This window comes from Python bivittatus, unplaced genomic scaffold (assembly GCF_059951505.1).
Source record: "Python bivittatus isolate LINGU-HERP-01145 unplaced genomic scaffold, Pbiv_v1 ctg000700_np1212, whole genome shotgun sequence".
Lineage (NCBI taxonomy): Eukaryota > Metazoa > Chordata > Lepidosauria > Squamata > Pythonidae > Python > Python bivittatus.
The window spans coordinates 48,525,735-48,545,618 of NW_028277098.1; the positions used below are offsets into that span (position 1 = coordinate 48,525,735).

Here is a 19,884-nt window from a genome sequence, read left to right on the forward strand (position 1 = left end):
CAAAAGGGACTGTGATGGACTTGGACGAGGAGGTTCAAGGTCATGGGGAGAAGCATCTCCTCAGCCCACAGCCTGAGTGTGTGAAAGCAAAGAGGATGAGACTGACACCACCCTAAGGAATTTGTAGTGTTTAGTTGCAGACTTTGGGAGTTAGAGTTAGTCTGGCGAGATCCTGTCTAGCAGGTGCAAGCTAATAAAGTAACTGAGCAATTCCAGAACCATCTCGTGGAGTTTCTTGGGCTGAACCTGACATCAATCTCGCCAGACTCCCTACTCCATTGGGAGGAATTTTGAAGTATGGCAGCGGATCCACAGGGAACCAATTTAACCCCCCAACTTTTGGCAGCGGTGGCGTTATTACAACATTAACAACAGGTCGATGCGCAGATTAATAATCTACAAGCAGCTATGGGGCAATTAGAACGGCAGCTTGGACAGGTTGGCCAGCAACTTCCCCCTCCACCGCTGGTGTTGTTGCGTTCTCCTGGAAGCATGCCTGAAATGTATGGAGGTGTGGCGGAACAGATGTGAACATTCCTGGCACAGTATAAGTTGTTCATGGGTGGCAGACCAGTGGAGTTTCCTACGGACCGCACAAGGGTGTCCTTTGTGTTGAGTTTATTGAAGGGAGCTGCTGCCAAGTGGGCAACTCTCCTAATAGAGGCAGGCGATCCGGTGCTCAACAACTATCAGAATTTCATCAGTGCCATCTGAGGCTGTATTTACCTACTTTTGAGAACTGCTAAAGTCCAGATGATTTTTGTAATGTCCTGATACGTAAAACCATAGAACTCAAAGAGGGTGTACTTTCTTTTTCATATGACTGTATACGTTGAGGCTCTCAGTAGTTATTAATGGGATTTGTTTTTGTGACCAGGACTGACTGACAATGTTTTAAGGATTTTGGTATAAAGTTCACTAAGGTTAAGATATATTTGTTATTAAATCTATGGATTTTGTTCTTATATATGACAATAGTAGTAAGGTTTTTATATGCATAAAGGTGGAAGAATATGACATTATTTATAATTTAATTTTTTATATATGATATAAGAGCACCAAGGTTTTTAAATGCATAGAGGTGGAAAGAAAAGATATTACCTATAGGAAAACAATGGTTTGTGAGGTTGATGGAGTTGGCCGAGATGGCAAAATTGATAGTTTTGATTTGAGGTAAAACATTGGATAATTTTAGTGTTAATTGGAATTTTTTTTGGGGGGGGGCTTTTTGTGGGATATAGAAAAATGAAATTATGTTGTATAGGTTTGATGATTAGAAACAATATGGGCTAATAGAAATAGTGGAAGTTATGCAGTAAATTTAGAGCAAGAGTTTGATGTATATTGTTACTTATATCTGTTTGGGATGGATCAGAAGTCAATTTTTTGTTTTCTTTTTTCTTTTCTGCACTTTTGCTTTTTACTGTTTTCATTTTTTCTTTTTTTTTTCTTATTTTGTATTCTTAATATTAGTTTTGGTTAGTTTTCATTGCTCTTTTAAAAAAATTAATAAAGTTATTATAAAAAAATTAAGTTTGGGTGGGACGGCAGGATTGTATTTTGAGATACACTAAGCCTATAAGGCTACTTGAAGTATCTTATGACTAGGTTTCTTCCCAAGTGTTACTAATGCGTATTTACTTTAAAATAATCACTTCTTTCAGTGAAATGCAACAAAGGAGAAGGGCGCTCCTCAGCTTTTATGTATTTCTGTTACCTCTTAGAAGTAAAATGGTATTTATTCGTTTTCTGCATGTAAGAACAGCCCATATTGATAGTACTTCCTAAAGGCAAGGTGGAGATATTTGATTATCCCCTTTTTTTCAAGGGAACTTTCTGGACAGCTCCATAACTCAAATGTGTTTTTTTTCCTGGGGTGATGCAACTACCACACAAGCCCAGGCAAAGGCACAGCTTCTTTAAGGCAGTGGTAGTGGCTGCAGCAAGCACACCCATGTTTTCTTTTTTTTTCAAATAATGTTCTTAAGAATTATAAATTAAGAGAACAAAAGTCAATGCAAACAGAAAAATACAAAAAAAGGGCAGGGGAGGGAGTGTAGAAAAGAAAAAAAGGAAAAGGAAAAGGAGAAAGAGAAAGAGAAAGAGAAAGAGAAAGAGAAAGAGAAAGAAACAAAAAAAAAGAAAAAGTAACTTCCGCCTTCATCTCAGCAGGTAAAAGCAATTTTAATAGCTTATCACCGTCTCTAAATAGAACATAATCACTCTTCTCTCCATAATCCATCTCTTAGGTAAAACAAAAAACAAAAACAAAATCCAAAAACTTTATCAATCATTCTTTGTCAGCAAGAGTCCAGTAAGGGCAACCAGATATAACTATTTTCTTCTTTTAGCCCTGATCAAACAAGCCAATCTTATAAACCTTACCTGAATTTTTAAAATTATTCTTTAACTACTTTTTGTTTTTTGTTTTACCTAAGAGATGGATTATGGAGAGAAGAGTGATTATGTTCTATTTAGAGACGGTGATAAGCTATTAAAATTGCTTTTACCTGCTGAGATGAAGGCGGAAGTTACTTTTTCTTTTTTTTTGTTTCTTTCTCTTTCTCCTTTTCCTTTTTTTCTTTTCTTTAATAAAAAAAGTCCCAGAGATAGTTTGCTGGTCATCTGTGTATCCAAGCAAAAATCCCTCAGAACTTTAACAGATTTATTTTGCATGTCCATTAGATAAAGTTTATCCTTGCATTTGTCACTTCTAAAAAAATCTTTCCAAAACTTAGCAGGGCTCTTTTGAAAATCCAGAAGAAAAAAATTATCCAGATCAATGTCCTGGTTTAGTATCTGTTCATCTCGTTTAGGGGATAAGTCATCCATCAAATCCATTTGTATTACATTTAAGTCCTCCTTCAAATTAATTTCATAGACATCCACTGCAACTTGTTCTTGTTTTACAACTTCATTAAAACATGTTCTGTGCAGTTTCTCGAACAATTGATCCATTCTATCCAGTAACTTGGCTGAGAGGTATTCAAAAGTTTGCACTAAAGATTTCTGCTCCATTTTCTTTGTCCTCTGGTTCCCTGTAATGTCCAACCTTCAAGGTCTCCTTATCATAAAGAAACCAAAGCAATTGCCATTTTCCAATGAGAAGATATCTTCTAATTAATTCAAAACTATAATTCCATATCCCTCTGGCCCCTTAATCTGTTATTAGCTTTCCAGAATCCATATACTAAGCACCCTTTTGCTGCATAGTCCAAAAAAAAAATCATATATTTTCAAAACATTTAAGATCAGATTTACATCATTGTCTTTTAAGGAGGCAGAGACTTACCCAATGAATACAGTAAAACCTTGCCAGTCTGAAAGGTCTTAATCTCTCCAATATACAAAAAATAAAAAATTAATCCAAAAAGGTGATTAAAATATAAGGCTTGGTTGAACTTAATGTTCGTAAGGCTGTCTTGTGGGTGTGAGCTTGATGTAATCCCGACTCCCAGCCTCACCACTCATAAGCCAATCATAAAACGAGTTTCTGCAGTCTACTCACACGTAATGGCTGTCCAGAATCACATGGATGAACTCAACGATCTCTCCTTTGTTCCAGAGAGATTACGCCGGCCCAGATCCAGCATCCAGCCGCGACTTCCCTTGCAAAAGCTATCTTACTAGCCAGCAAGCCAGTAATACGTCAGCTCATCACGGAACTCACAGGAAGACTCCCACGCCCATATTTTCTTCAAGGCACTTATTTTTCTTCTGATTTGAAGAGCTACACATTGCTAGTAGGATTATTGACCTTACCTGCTCATTGAAAGGAAGAGGTGGCACAGTGGGATCCAGATGGAACATTTTCTTGCACAAGAGAGCTCTTAGGCAAAGGGCAAGGCTGTCAACATCCCGTGCCATTGGTCCCAAGCCAACAAAAACTGGAAGGAAGAAACAGGCAAATGGAAGGCATTAAAGGGTAGCCTTTTAGACTTGGGAAATTCTGAGAGGAAAGTTTCAATTGCTGAAGCTCACAAAAAGTGGTAACTCCTAAACAGCCAACTCATTCCCTACTTTTCAGTATGAACGAACTCTCTTCCCCATTTGAACTGTTGATAATAATGTAAAAAGAGTACGTCTTTAATACAATTGCAAATATAAAGTCATTTGTTTACTCTTCTCTTTATTTTCATCCTGTTTCCAACCTTCTCTTTTTGGGGTAATGTTGTTGACAAGGTGGTTGGTTTGCAGCTCCAGAAGACCCTGGATGAAATTTCTTATTTTTACCCTTTTCAGTCAAGTTTCAAACTGTCAGCTCTTTGAGGTACTTCAGACAAGAAGCACCAACCATGAGTACTAACACTACCTTTATTGTAAAGTTACAGTAACAGAAACTTGCAAGTCTGAAAGTACCTCTCCCTTCCCTTACTTTGACTCTGCTGAAAACTAGGGAGGGTCCCTTCTAAGACACTTTCTCCACCCCCACCCCCCCTTCAGACTCCGATTTCATCAGACCATCGTCTAGGCTGTGGGTCTTCCTCCTGTCTCCCAAGGTCATTCCCACATACCATTACACCAATGTACAATACTATGTACAATACTGAGATGCCATTGATCACACCTATGGATTATCTCTGGGGCAGATTGGGAAGGAGTGGTGTATGCATTCTGGCTGTCCTTGATCTCTTAGTGGTCTTTGATCATGGTATCCTTCTAGAACAACTTTGGGGGCTGAAAGTGGGTACCCAGTGTTGCAGTGGTTCTCCTTCCTCCATAGCCAGTTCCAGGTGGTGTTGTCAGGATGGGAGAGATCTAGCCCTAGTTTCCAACTTCATGAAGCTTCTGGATGAGGTCATCTACTGGCAGAGGATTAAGTATCATCAGTGAACTGTTGATACTCGGTTATACATCCAGGCTGACCAAATGGTATAGCCAAGATCCTTTTCCTTTCTGAAGGCTGTGAGAAACTGGGGAAGAACAGGTTTCAGCTTAAGCCTAGCTAGATCAAATGGCTGAAGGTCTTTGGGCCCCTTGGATCTAGTGACTTTTCATCTGTAGTTCTTGATGGAGTAGCACTCCACAAAGTGAACTGGTATGCAGCTTGTGGGCCCTCTTGGACTCTAACCTGCTAGTAGGATAGATGGCAACTGTGGCTAGGAGGGCCTTTGCATTAATCTAGCTTGTATACCAATTGTAGCTGTTCCTGGACTGGGAGACTCTACTTATAGGCACTCATGGCTTGGCCACCTCCTGGTTGGACTACTGCAACACATTCAACATGGGGCTGCCCTTGAAGTATATCTGGAATCTGCAACTGGTCCAGAATGCAACAGCATGGGTGGTTATGGGTGCATCATGATAAGCCCATATAGTATCATTTCTTGGTGGGCTGCACTAGCTCCTGGTAATCTTAAAGGTATAATTCAAAGGACTGGTTATCATGTCACAGGGTACATGGGTTAAATTGATTCTGTTGCATGAGGTCCAGCAAAGTGGGCATGCTCCAGGTCCACCCTATAAAACAGTGCCATCTGGCAGGACCCAGGAGGCATGCTTTCTCTGTCATGGCTGCTGCCCTTTGGAATAACCACCTCCCCAAGATGTGGATGGCCCTGGCCCTGCTGATGTCCTGTAAGGCCTTGAAGACATGGCTTTTCCCTCAGGCATTGGGACAGGGTGCTGGATGAGCCCTAACAGTTGGAACAGTTGGAATACTGGATGACTGTAGGTTGGCTTGGTTGCGCTATCTTTACTTTTGTGCGGTTCCTTATTTTATTTACGTTTTTGGTTTTAATCATATGTTGGCGACCCAGAGTTACAATTTACAAGTTGGGCAGCCATCTAAACAATTAGATAATTAATTAATTAATTAATTAATTAATTAATTAATTAATTGAGAGCCTCTAAGAAACAGCAAGCAATTTGCTCAAAACTTTTTCTGGCAAGTTCTTGTTAGAATTCCCCACATCCATTGCTAATTTAAAAAACCTTTTCCTTTAAAAGAAAAGGTGACAATAAAATATTCAGGTAACAGAGCATGGTTGTCACTAGCGTTAAGTTATTAGAACTGAATTCACGCTTTTTTGAAAGGCTGTCAACATTTTAAAAATTTATTTTGTAGAAATGGGTGAAACTGTTATTTGCAGAATAAGAATGTCAAAGTATCATTTATTCACTTGAGTTGGACTTTCCATTTATCTCATCCAATTATCTTTATCTTTATTTATTTATTTATTAAATTTATATGCCGCCCATCTCCCCCAGAGGGCAATTCTACATGCTCACAATCAAAATCCAAAACAGCAAAAACAATGAAAATATAAATATCCACATTAAAATTAGCTAATAACAATTCTATATTGATAGTATCAATGATAGTATCTTACCTGATCTCTGACCAGGGATACTTGGAACAATTCCTTTTTTGCTATGAAAACACCAAAAGAGTAGTTTTAGCAAAGCTATCAAGACTCCCCATTTTCAATACCAACTCCTCTTCCTTTATGTTCTAAAGGGGAACGAATTCTCAGCACCTAATGCAGATGACATGTTGAGAACATTTCCAGTTTGCTTTGTTGAACAGGGGACAGTTCACACTAACTAAAATAGCCAAGATTCTAGCCAACCCTATTAGATTAGTTAAACAAATATGATCCATAAACATTGGAAGTTCACATTTTGATTCGGGTACAGTCGGGGAAAACAGGATAGCCCATTCAGATGTTAAACAGAGCTTACTTGAAATAAGTTGTAGCTGTCCAAAGCAATTCAATAAAGACTGAATGATATAAGATTTTGCCTATGCAATGATCTGACTTGTTAATTTTCACTATTTGGGTTAATTATTAGTTCCCCCATTCTTGGCAACTCCTACCTACAGTTACAATAGATCAGGAACCTGAGAAGAATAATCCACATATTTTAAGGGACAAGCATTGTATACAACCTAATTCTGTTGCCAGTGGTTTTCAAACCACAAATTCCGCAAAAGCCACTTGGGATACGAATGCTGCCTCCTATATCTGTGCCAATGCCCAGAATGGATCCTCCGCTTTTAATAAGAGCTCCTTCCCCTCCTGACGAACCACCACAGGTTTTAGTGTGATCCAAAGGATGCAATGTTTCTCCAAAGATTGGGTTACTGCAGTCATAGCTGAAAAGAGAAAGAATACTGTCAGCAACTGGTCTTGGAATAATTCCAAATCCTTTCCTAATAGTCCTTCCAGCTAGGGATCTAACAGTACGATCCAATTAGCCTTTTGACAAAATTATACTATAGTCCTTGCTTAGTCTTGTCCTGCGATCTGAAATAATGCTATTATTTACACTTTGTCTCTTAATATGGATTTTTTTTTCCTTTTCAAGCAGCTACCGTAATAAATAAAGGCCTAAGAAAATCTTTCAAACAGAAAGAAAGGAAAGGAAAGGAGAGGGGAGGGGAGGGGAGGGGAGGGGAGGGGAGGAAGCAACCTTTTCTGATACCATCACTGGGCCAAATATATATGTATACCTATGTAATATCTCAAAGATGGTCAACATTTTGTAAGACTGACAAATTACAAGATTTCAATAGTTTCACTTTCAAATTTCACAGAATTCTGGCAGTCTTATTCCAAATCTCACAAGTTTTCAGGTATGAACAATGAGCAGTGTTAAGTGCATACCTCTCTCAAGCATAAACAAAATAACCAGTCTTCACATTTCTTAAATTGTGAAGCGGAAATGATTATCATAATCAATTATTAAACCTCAAATTTCCAAAATTATAGTTGCCCAAGAACCAAAAAATTAAATATTTTATCTTTGAGCACTGTCCACTTGGTAAAGACTTGGTCAAGTTGAGCTCAACTCTTCTTCTTGAAAAATTATACTTCCTTAAGCTTTAACAATTATCACTTACACAGTGCTGCCCAGGGGAGTAGTGGTGGAAAGAATGAGAAGGGGTATTGTTATCCAGGTGAAAATACTGGTCCTTTGGCCAGTTTGAATCACCCACTCGTGTCATACAGTCTAGTCAGCCGATGACAAACAACAGATTTGTGTAACGCTATTTGCTTTGCTCCTTTGTTATCACTATAATAGCCTCCATTTCAGTGTTTTTCCCCACTCCAAGAACTTATTCTAGAAATCTGACTGGCCAACCCAGAATAGTTTGGCATATTTGATTTACCCCTCTTGTTTTCCCTCTCCAAGGACAACTGCATTATTCTTTTTGACAATATCTGTTGGATCATCTATTTATCTTCAAACAGATGTTTTCACACAATGCTCATTTATCCCATATAAAAGATCTTCAATTATCAAAAGAAGAGCAGAATTTACTCAAGCTTGTGATGTCTGAAAACAACTAGGTTCTATATAAAAAATCAAAACATCAACTATGGCAGAAAAAATACACGATTTACCTCAACAGAGATTGGGGAACATTTGTTTTTACAAATGGAATTGCTCCTTGATGTTTCAACACCTGGACTATAACAGCATCTTCTGCTGCTGGCTGGAAGAGACGCTTTGTCAAGCCCAAAGTGGAGTCACAGCCCTGTGATGTGGAAACAGATATAAAGATGATCAGGAAATTCAGGTTCCCCATAGAAACATCAGATATCATTCAGTGAGACTGGGCTTAGGATGTTCAAAAACATCAATAAATTGGTAATGGATGGACTAGTTGTGCTCTTGAACATTAGGAATCATACTAGCCTTCCTAAAAGTGAATTCAGTTCATCTGACATAGCTAAGTTGCAGCCCTGTGCCAATAAGTACTCCTGTTCCATGATAAAACAGGATTTCATATATCCCTGTTCAGAACACAATGCTTTGTATGCAGAAGGTGCAAGGACCAATCCTTGGTAGAGTGGAAGATTCCTGCCTGAAATTCTGAACAGCAGCTGCCCAGAGTAAACTAGATTAATCAATGGTATAATTCAATTTACACATCACACTAAGCCATAGTTTGTTTTGACTTAGTAGGTTGCATGACTCCAGCCACTGTGGCTTTTAAACCATGGCTTCTGACTTAAGTTATATGAGTCCACCCATTTCAACAAATCACAATTAAGTAAACCATGATGGAATGCAGTGTGGAAATCCAGTTAGAATCAGACAGCTCCATATGTTTTAGAAGATAGCAATTAGTTTTAAGACTGATGTGAAACATGCCTTAGCATAAGACAATATTTATTTTGGTTACCCAGATCTAAGCACATTTTCTAGCATGTTTTTAAGACATGAATGTGGCTGATGTCCACGAAACATCCTTAATGCAGTGTGGATTTTTGCTTATTTATTTTATTTATAAGCTGTCTAATTGCAAAACCATTCAAGGCAACACACATAAATTTAAAAACACATCATAAATCCATACAAGAAACCAATAATAAGAATTAAAAAAAACAAGCAGTACATCACAGTATGGAAATTCAAAAAGAATTAAAATATCATGTCTCCGATGCAGGTTCACAAATCACCCTGCCCAGGCCCTGCTGGGAGGCAAGGGTTTTAAAGCTGTTGTAAAAAACAGCAGGTTCCACATTAAGTGACTCGAGCTATTAAATACTGGCAGATGAAAAGATGATCCCATATTTAACTAACGTATGTTGGCATCTGCCAGAAGCTAACTGAGACCCAAGATGGTTCTTATTACATAACAGCAAAGAGTCATACCAGTTGCACTTCCACCTGCTCTTTAGCCACATGAGAGCGCTGCGTACCCACCCAAGGCCAACACCAGCCGTACCTTGCAGTTAATGGAATCCTTTATGCTGACAGGAATTCCGTACAGCAAGCCCTTCCTCTCTCCACTGTTCCCGTGCAGAAGCTGGGATTCGTTCTCTGCTATGTAATTGGTTATGCAGTTGACATCTGCGGTCACTTTCAAGGCCTACGAAAAGCAGGGAAAAACAGTCTCTTTATTTCCCCTGTGAAACGAAACTGCACTTGGAACCTACCTTTACAACAGAAAAAAACCAGAAGTTCAAGAAAGATCTCAGAATCTTTCCAAAGAATTTCCAAAGCAGGGTGGGGATGGGACACACAATTTGGAGAACAGTATGAATGGCCTTGGGAAGAAGAGCTGACATGGCCAGCAGCTGCCTTGCATAAGGCAGGCCAGGCAGGCCTTGTCAGCAGCAGGAGGAAAAAGGTGAAGGTCAGCTGGTGCGGCAGGGCCTGCGGAGTGCAGGGCGGCTGGGGCTTTGCGCTGTGGCAGCTGGCCATGACGCAGGGCTTGAGGCGGTGCCAGCTGTGCTGGGACTGAAGTAGAGGCTGGGGGGGGTGGCCAGCTGAGACTGCTGAAGGCCCCTCTAATTCTGCCACCACCACCAAAGAATGCCACTGTGCAGGGCACCCAAAAGGGCAGAGATGGGGGGGAAAATAGGTGGGTGGGGGGAGTTGAAGTGCCCTTGCGGTTGTAAGTGCAGGCAAGCTGCCAAGCACTTGAATTTTGATCATGTAACTGTGGGGGCACTGCAGTGGCTGTAACTTTGGATGCCAGTTGTAAGCTCCTTTGTTCAGTGACGTCATAACTTTGAACAGTCACTGAACAAATAGTTGTAAGTCAAGGATTACCTGTAGAAAGTCAGTTCAGCTCGCTTAGTGTCCTTATGAAAGGCTCTGCCACTTCTGAGAGCAAAGATGTCATCTCCCTCAGTTCCTGGTGCTCAAACCCACAGGAGACTGCTGTTTTATGGTCTCCTTGTGAGGAGCTGCCATTCAGAGCACTCGTGGGCAATCTCCTGATCTCTCCTTCTCTAGAGAGATTCGAAGAACTGGTCTACTTGCCAGTCGTTCATTCTTCACAGTGGTTGTCATCTCCACTCATTTGCGGAGATGTCTTCAGTCAGCCATGACTCATACCAGAAGCCACCCTTTTCTTTCTCTCAAAGAGGTAATTAATTCTCTTCTACACAGGCTTTATTGTTGAATGGCAATGATTCTCATACCTATAGACTGGAGCTCACCAACATAGAAGCTAACTGGATTCTGAATATTCCTGGGTAAAAAATTTCACCCAGCAGGTATACCGCCCTCAGAGTGTAAAAAATAAAGAACATTATTCTTTGTATTGTCGAAGGCTTTCACGGCCTGCATACGATGGCTGGTGTGGGTCTTCCGGGCTGTGTGGCCGTGTTCTGGAAGTTTTGTTTCCTAACATTTCGCCAGCACCTGTGACCGGCATCTTCAGAGTGCAGGAGCACAGACAGGAGCACAGACAGGGGCACAGAGAGAACTGCTCCTGTCTGTGCTCCTGCACTCTGAAGATGCTGGTCACAGGTGCTGGCGAAACATTAGGAAACAAAACTTCCAGAACACGGCCACACAGCCCGGAAGACCCACACCCTAACCCTAATGTTTCGCCAGCACCTGTGACCAGCATCTTCAGAGTGCAGGAGCACAGACAGGAGCAGTTCTCTCTGTGCCCCTGTCTGTGCTCCTGCACTCTGAAGATGCCGGTCACAGGTGCTGGCGAAATGTTAGGAAACAAAACTTCCAGAACACGGCCACACAGCCCGGAAGACCCACACCAGCCAACATTATTCTTTTTTCATGCTTAACACATTCCCTGTTCTTATGGATAAGAGGCTGAGAAAAATAGCTTGCATGAGTCTCTGAATCAGGATCAGCTCTTGGTGTCTTCATGGACACATTGTATAGCTGTTTTGGCAATAATATGGAATGCTTTGCTGCTATCTTTTTCCAGGATATTTTTTCAATTTGCCAAGCTAGCCTATAGCCCTAAGTTTACTTGTTGGTCTCCCATCCAAATACTAACCAGGTTTCACTCTGCTGAACTTTCCAAGGTCAGGTAGATGCTACTACTTTAGATCTATTTCTAGTATCTAGCTGAAGGCCAACTTGTTCTTCCTTACTAGAGGCTTCACTCCTAAGTATTTATTATCAGTGCACATTATCTGATTAATAGTTTTAAGATCTGAATGCAAGATTATCTGATGTTGGCTTTTTGGGAAACAGAGCAGAAGTCAAACTATATACACCTACCTTGGAGTAATAACCACTGGACTCAATGGGAGTTACTTCTGAATAATCAGCCAGAGAAACTGTTTATGAAATTTACTGCTACATCTGACAAAATGTTTTCTAAGTAAGAGAGATAAATTTGCTTCTACTACTGAGCCCCTTATGGTATAAATAACAAGGACAAAGAAGGTGCTATAGAAATATATGAACAACAGGAATGATGCATATTCCTCAAACAATTTTCAAATCTACTTTGCTTTGTGTGTTTTTTTTTTTAATGTTGATAGATTCTCAGGAAAGGTTCGGCTTGAATCATATTACTGCTACCCTAAACATATTTCTCCTCATTTTTGTTAGTTTAGGAAATGATGCCTCACCTTGTCCACATAGGTATAGTAAACACTCTCAGGTGTGAGTGAACCATCCTCAAGTTTCTGACAGAGTTCAGGCAAAGTCAGTGATAAAATAGGTGCTGATTGGTGATCTGGATTCTGAAGAGAAAAAAATCCCCATGTGTAATTTCAATCATAATAAAACGCTGCTGCTTCTTTTAGATACATATATAACCCATCTGCAGAGGAAACAAATATTTAGGATTCTTCCAATACAGCTGAAGAAGAATCCTGCGTAAACTACTCAGTCATATAACTGATGCTCTGACCCACATTAAAAGCAATGCTAAGCAGATTCAACCTTAAATATGTAAAATATGTTGTCAGAAATGTTGAAGTGACTCTTGATACAGCCACATTTTTGGCAGTGCTTATTAAATACAGGTTGTGATTTAATTAGGAAAGTAAGAATATGCTACCATCAGTTTATTATTTTTGAATATTTTATGGATATACCTTTTAATGTAATTAAGCCTGCAATAGTCATCTTTTGCTTGTGAGTCTTTTGACTGTAATAAACAGTGACTGTGAGTCTTTTGACTGTAATAAACTGATTATTGATGCTCACTGTGACTGTAAGTCTTTTGACTGTAGTAAACTGATTATTGATGCTGCCCAAGGGATGAAGCCTAAGACATGGCTCCCAGCTTGATTACAGACTCACTAGGTAGCCTTTAGTAATCCTCAGACAACTCTTTCATAACAAAATGGAAACAAAAAGATAGTTTACTTTTGGAGATGAGTAGACACTGAATATTAACTCTCTGCAGAGTCTGCCTAAAGTAAAATTCTTGTTTTGCAACCCAGGAGCTGGGTGATTCATACATCCCTCTGTTCTTGCCAACTCTGATTGGAGTAAAAACCTCCATATTATCAAGAATCCCAGTAACTCTGAATTGTATGGAAGTTTTAAAATTGCAAACAAAGACTTAGGGAAGCCTCTGCCCAATATCCCAGATCAGGGTTTCTCAACTGGAGTTCCATGGAACTCTAGGGTTCTGAGAGGTCACTAGGAGTTCCCTGGGAGATCATGATTTATTTAAAAAAATATTTCAAATTCAGGCAATGCACTCTCACAGTGATGAGCAGAGACTGAACAAAAATCTAGTTACAATTCTTTTTGAGCTCTCTGGTAGTGCGCTGTAGGACTGTGTTTATTTGAATCCATTTTTGATGCAAGATGGGGGAGACCACTGATAACAGGTGAACGCTATACTGCAGGAAGGGAGGAATCTATTGAAAGGGGAGGGAGAAGTGCATTTTTCAAGGAATTAATGGACTTGTCCAACTTAGTCTATGACATCAATCTCTCCCTCCTGCATCTTTCCCCTGCAGTTTTCCTGTAGTTATTTTATCCTGTTATTTTAAATACATTTTATACATGCTTATTCAGTCATGTCTGAGGGTCCAATGTGGCAATTCCTGAAGAGGAGGTGTGAGAGAGAAGAAGAGAATTCTAGAGCGGACAATACCGATAAGTTTAATGATGATAATGATACTGAAGGATTTAAATCTTCTCAAGCATTTCCTTGCACTGGTACACCCATGGACTCAAAAAAAAAAAAGTCCCTCTTTACAATGAAAGCTATTTATCAATGGGTTTTACATGGACTGGTGGTCCAAGTTGTCCTATTCTGTTGTGTCTCATCTGTGGCAAACAACTTACAAATGCAGCAATGGCTCCAGCAAAATTAAAAAGACCCTTAACTACAAATCACAGCCATATGGCAAGTTCTGATTATTTTAAATGGCTATTGGAATCACAGAACAAACAGTAAAGCTTTTGTTAATAAAATGACAGTCAGTAAAAAAGCCCAAGAAGCAAGTTATTTAGAAACAGAGCTTATTACACAGCAAAGGAAAAGTAACGCTTTGGGTGAGAAAGTAATCATGCCAGCATGTAAAATAATAGTGGGAAAAATGCTAGGACCAGATGCAGTACAAGAAATTGAAAAGGTTCCACTGTCAAACAGAACAATAGGTCACTGTATTGATAACATGTCACAAAGAGGTTTTGTGTGATAAACTGAAGAACAGCAGCTTTTCTATCCAAGTTGATGAGTCAACAGATTTCACCAATAAATGTCATGTTACAGTATTTGTAAGATTTGTAAATAACAGTGAAATTCAAGAAAACTTTTTCTGCTACAAAGAATTGCATGAAACATACAAAGGCCAAGATGTATTTAATGTTTATATCTGGAAACAAAAAGTCTGTCTTGGAGGAACTGTGTTGGCATCTGTACTAATGGTGCTACATCAATGGTTGACTCCATGAAAGGTTTCATTCCTCTTGTAAGAAAAGAAAATCCTGATGTTGTCACAACATGCTGCTTTTTTCACAGAGAGATGTTGGTGGCAAAAACTCTTCGAAATGAAATGAAAAAAGTTCTGGATGATGCTACAAAAATGGTTAACTTTCTTAAACAAAGACCAGGTCACTCAAGAATGTTTAAGAACTGTGTGAAAACCTGGACAAAGAGCACATAAGTCTCCTGTTACACACAGAAATATGGTGGCTCAGCAGAGGAAGAGCTCTCAACAGGTTGTTTGAGCTGAAGGCAGAACTGCAATATATTATCAAGAAAATAGTACTCTACATTTTAATGAGTGCTTTGAAAATGGAGAATGATTGCAGAAGCTAGCATACTTAGCAGACATCTTTCATCACATGAACCAGCTGAACAAGTCTCTGCAAAGCACTGGAGAAAATGTTTTGACTTCAAGTGACAAGATTCTTGGATTTAAAAGAAAACTGAATGTTTGGGAAAAATCATGTTGCAAAAGGAAATACTGAAATGTTTCCAGTGCTGCTTGGGCTTGAGAATGAAGAAGGATACCAAAAAGTGTCAAATCTAATTGAAAACCACCTGGAAGTACTGCAGAACAAAACTGATGAGTACTTTCAACACAAACGTATGACTGGGTGAGGGATCCTTTCTCTGCATCTTCTGCTCAGCTTGAGAACTTCACTGAAGGAAGAGGAAGAACTTTGTGAGCTGCAGTCTGATTGTACACTCAAGATGTGTGATGGAATGGAATTATGAAGGCCAGGCTCAGGGAGAAAAACATTTTCTTTCATCTCCTGAGGAGTGTGGGAGATACAAGAGGATGAGACTGGCACCTCCCTGAGGAATTCACAATGTTGTGGCTGGCATTACTTGGGAGCTGGGGTTTGAGTCTGGGAAGATTGATGTCAGGCCTAGCCCAAGGAACTCCAAGAGACCATGTAAATTCAGTCCAGCTATGTTTATTAGCTACAACCTCTAGCAAGAATCTTCCCAGACTGAAACCCCAGCTCCCAAATAATGCCAGCCACAACATTGTGAATTCCTCAGGGAGGTGCCAGTCTCATCCTCTTGTATCTCCCACGATCCTCAGGAGATGAAAGAAAATGTTTTTCTCCCTGAGCCCGGCCTTCATAATTCCATTCCATCACAAGTTGAGAATCACTAATCTGCCCTTGGACAAGTTCTGGATTTCTGTGAAAGAAGAGTATCCTGCCATTCATAGGAAGGCATTGAACATTTTGCTGCAGTTTTCAACTTCCTACATATGTGAGCAAGCATCAAAAGCAAAGACAGAAATTGTCTTATTTCAGTTGAACATGAAATCCATGTGCGCTTATCTCAAGTCTGTCTCTGAATTGAGTATTTGTGCAGCAAAAAACAAGCACAGGTTTCACATTAAAAAGTAAATTTCATTTTTATTTTTAGTTTAAGAACACTGTTAATGCACATATACAGGCCTACAAATGAAAAGAATATAATAAATTTGTAACTTCTGGCCTACATTTGAGCCTGAATGTGCAGGGGTTCCCCAAGACCTGAAAAAATATTTCAGGGGGTCCTCCAGGGTCAAAAGGTTAAGAAAGGCTGTCCCAGATCATTAGCATGGCATGCATGTGGATGCTGAAATAAGTTTAGCGCAGTGTTTCTCAACCTCAACAACTTTAAGATGTGTGGACTTCAACTCCCAGAATTCCCCAGCCAGCCATTAATTCAATGGGATTTACTTCTGGGTAGACATATGCAAGCTTACACTGTTGAACATGTTAACACAAGTCAATTCAGAAAGGCTGGTCTTTGGTTTCTGCCTAACATATAAAGATTATGAAACAAGTGTTTTACTCAAGACAGATCCTCAACTCTATGATGAAATATACAATAAGCATGGGCAGCAAGCTCCCAGTTCTGCATACTGTGCCTAGTACTCTAAGCAGATAAAATGCAAAACAGATCTATGTTATTGAGGCATATATATGTTACTTATGAATTTTGGTATATTATTTTAATCTCATTTTAATTATTGTTAGCCACCCAGAGTCATGAATTTGAGATGGGTGCCCATATAAATTGAATGAATAAATAAAAATGTAAACACCTGTCAAACATGCGCAAACCAAAATCTTCCACCTTCAGCACCTCACCTCCCTTTAACATAGTGATCTCTACCAGCCCAGAATGGTCCAACTGAGATCACAGAAAGCAGAGTTTAAACCTCTAGAACCCTGAAACGTGACTTGTCTTTCAGCTATTCCCTCTGCCCTCCAGCAGTCTTGCTAAAGCGATCTATATAGCAGTGTTTCTCAACCTTGGCAACTTTAAGATAGGTGGACTTCAACCCTCAGAATGCTGAGAAACACTGCTATAAAGTGCTATGCGAAGCATGTGTATGAGTGACACACATACCTGCTGACACAAGCAGTCTGGGGGCTAAACCTGTTTGCCACAGCGAACCTTCTTGTACAAACAAAAGTCTGGATTTGGTCGAATCCTATTAGAATCTCATGGACCTATTCACGTCTCCATCTGTTGCACCAACCAGGGTAAAGGTCTATCTCCAGACAGAGCCTTTTCCCTTAATGTGGAATGAAGAGCGAAACTAGGAGCTTCGTTCCTTTCCTGCAAGCCTCAGAAGAAAGCAGATCACTCAGAGCAAGTCCTTTCCCATTCGAAGCTGGCGCCCTTGCCTCTCCCCATGTCTGAGAATACGAGACCGCCTGCTTCTTGCGCAGACCTTCTCAGACAGGCAGAGCTGGGAAAAAGCTGCCGGCTTCGCCTGACCTGCTCCTTGAAGCGCTGAGCCGCTCTTCCCATTTGCTCCAACGCGCGCTCCCGCCGGCTCCTCGCTTTTTCTATCTTGTCCTGGGCCTGCCGCCTCCTCCGCCATTTCAGCAGGAGGACGGTCGCCAGCGAACAACCCAGAAAAGCAGTAACCAGAGCAACACTCATCCTCAGCGCCGAGCGGCCGTCCCCGGCGCTTCGGTCGCTTTTGTACCCGGACTCCGCCCACTCCGCCCCGTGCAAAGGTGCAAACCATAGGCTTTGCCCAGTAAAAAGGCGACCCGGCCTTCCATCCGAAGTGGCGCGCACCGGAAACTCACTTAGTCCCGACCCCTTTCCCTCGGAAATTAGCATATTAGCCACGGCTGCTCTTTTCATTGAAAGATGGTTCTGCAGCTGTTTCAGACAGTTCCGCTAAGACCCTGACGATCCGATCCCTAGTTTACAAAGGACACGCTTTTTGGAACATCCAAAAAATTCAGGCGGGAACCTTCAGCCTCCTCCTAATGCAGCTGAATTATAATTACCAACTCCAGCTCCGACAACAGGAGGCTCCGCGAGGGTTAATTCAACGGGAGGTGGACGGGGAAGATTTCTGATAAGGATGCTGATGTGCTCACGTCTTTCCTAACATATTTATCCTGACTCCCAACACTCCCACAACACTCTGATCAGAAAGATAAATGTTCCAAGTGTTTCCATTTATAACCATTTCCAGTTTTTTTTTTTTTTTTTAATGCTATGCTTATTAACGTTGAAGTGTGATCAGTTTATCAGGTCTGAAATCTGGGCTGCAAAAATAGAGACAATCACCAGATGGCAGCATAGCGGTTTCTGTATCCGTTTGCTGCCTTTTAATGGTCCTCTGGAATTTGCCTACTTCCGACACATTATGCAAAGACCCAGCTCTCTGGAAAAGGCTCTAATGCTGAGAAAGGTGGAAGGAAAGAGAAGAAGGGGATGACCAGCAGCAAGGTGGACGGACTCAGTTACAGTGGCAATGAGTGCACCAGTGGGAGATTTGAAAGGACATGTTAGGGACAGATCATCATAGAGCACTGTTGTCCAAACTTGGCCACTTTAAGATGAGTGGACTTCATGCTGGCTGGGGAATTCTGGGAGTTGAAGTCCACTCATCTTAAAGTGGCCAAGTTTGGACAACACTGTCATAGAGAAAATCTACGTGGTCACTAGTAGAAAATGACTTGACAGCACATAATCAATCAATCTGGAATGTGCAGCCCAGTACCTACTTTTAATACTCCTGTATGTATCAGTACTTTTCCTTGTTGAAGCATTTGGCATAATAAATTAGTGAATATATTAACCACATAAAAAAAGCAAAAGCAACTTATCTTGCCCTCTTAATTTTACCTTTTTAGAATTCCATGTACAATTATAGATCTGAAAAGGATCATTTAGGCCATGGTCTTAACCCCTTGCTCAGTACAGATACAAGAGTATTATTTCAGATAAGCTTGACTCTGGTGACTTCAGATACATGTATGTAGGATTCTGTTTTGTTTTTGCAATGAAACAAATTGTTCTACCACTGCCTTTTTCCAGGATTTTTTTTTTAACTTCCCAGCATTGAGCCTAAAGCTTTGGACTTTCCTACTGGTCCCCCCTCCAGGTTACACTAATTCGCTTTTCAAGATCAGCAAAGCTTGTCAAGATATTGCCACCTAATATGGAATTATCAGTCTGGTGGCATCTTAACAACATTATTATGGGTTATCTGATACTTGTAAGAAATTTGGCAGCAATTTTATAGTCAAATAGCTCTAGAGTACATTGCACTTAACATCAGATGGTGGATGAAGCAGCCATTTCTAAAGCTCTTTCAGTTCAATTATGAAGAAATCTTCTTTCTTGCTTTAACCTAATCTTAGCAGTTTCTTAAGTTGACAAATATGGGTATAGAGCAAGAAAGGGAGAACGCATGACATTTGTATTTGACCACAGAAATAAAGCTGCACTACATACAGCAAACAGGCTTTCAGAAAAGTTCAGTAAGCCCTTAGAAAAGGATTGACTCTTCACAACATGTAAATAGGACTCTCAAGGCACCACGTGGAGACTCTGTTTCAACAAACATTTATACAGGCAAGAAAGGAGTTGGAAAAGAGTACATATAATGTATAAACAATAGGGCTGTGCAGGTCTTCAGATTCAAAGCCATAAAGGTATTTTTGGGAGCATTGGGGGATGTGAATGTAGCATCAGTCTTCAGCGCCTTAAGCCAAACAGATCTTTTCCCAGGCACACGTGGCTGACTTCCATAGCTATCATGCAATCCCAGTAAAAAAAAAAAAACATGTTTAGGAAGTGGCAGACAAGTGCTATATTTGACCCCCACGTGCTCAGTAGCATGTTTCTACTTTTGAATCTGAAGCCCTGCACAGCCCTAATAATTAGCAATTCAGCAGGGCACCTTCAAGGAGCTTCATGAGGTTTATTCACTAAGAAGCAAAACTCCTCAATAAACCACGACCAGTCCCTGT

The 19,884-nt window shown here is 40.3% G+C and overlaps 1 protein-coding gene across 1 annotated transcript in view; it reads right to left on the reverse strand.

Annotated features, from left to right (window-relative positions):
* Positions 1-17,687, reverse strand: part of LOC103049160 (fatty-acid amide hydrolase 1) — a 32,396-nt gene extending 14,709 nt beyond the window's left edge. The window contains exons 1-7 of the mRNA XM_007430157.3: positions 17,381-17,687; positions 12,300-12,413; positions 9,683-9,826; positions 8,352-8,485; positions 6,893-7,099; positions 6,333-6,373; positions 3,763-3,887 (exon numbers count right to left, since the gene is read on the reverse strand). Of these exons, the coding sequence (XP_007430219.1) occupies positions 3,763-3,887; positions 6,333-6,373; positions 6,893-7,099; positions 8,352-8,485; positions 9,683-9,826; positions 12,300-12,413; positions 17,381-17,548 (933 nt within the window). The 5' untranslated portion in view covers positions 17,549-17,687. The remainder of the gene's footprint in view (positions 1-3,762; positions 3,888-6,332; positions 6,374-6,892; positions 7,100-8,351; positions 8,486-9,682; positions 9,827-12,299; positions 12,414-17,380) is intronic.
* Positions 17,688-19,884: the final 2,197 nt, after the last annotated feature.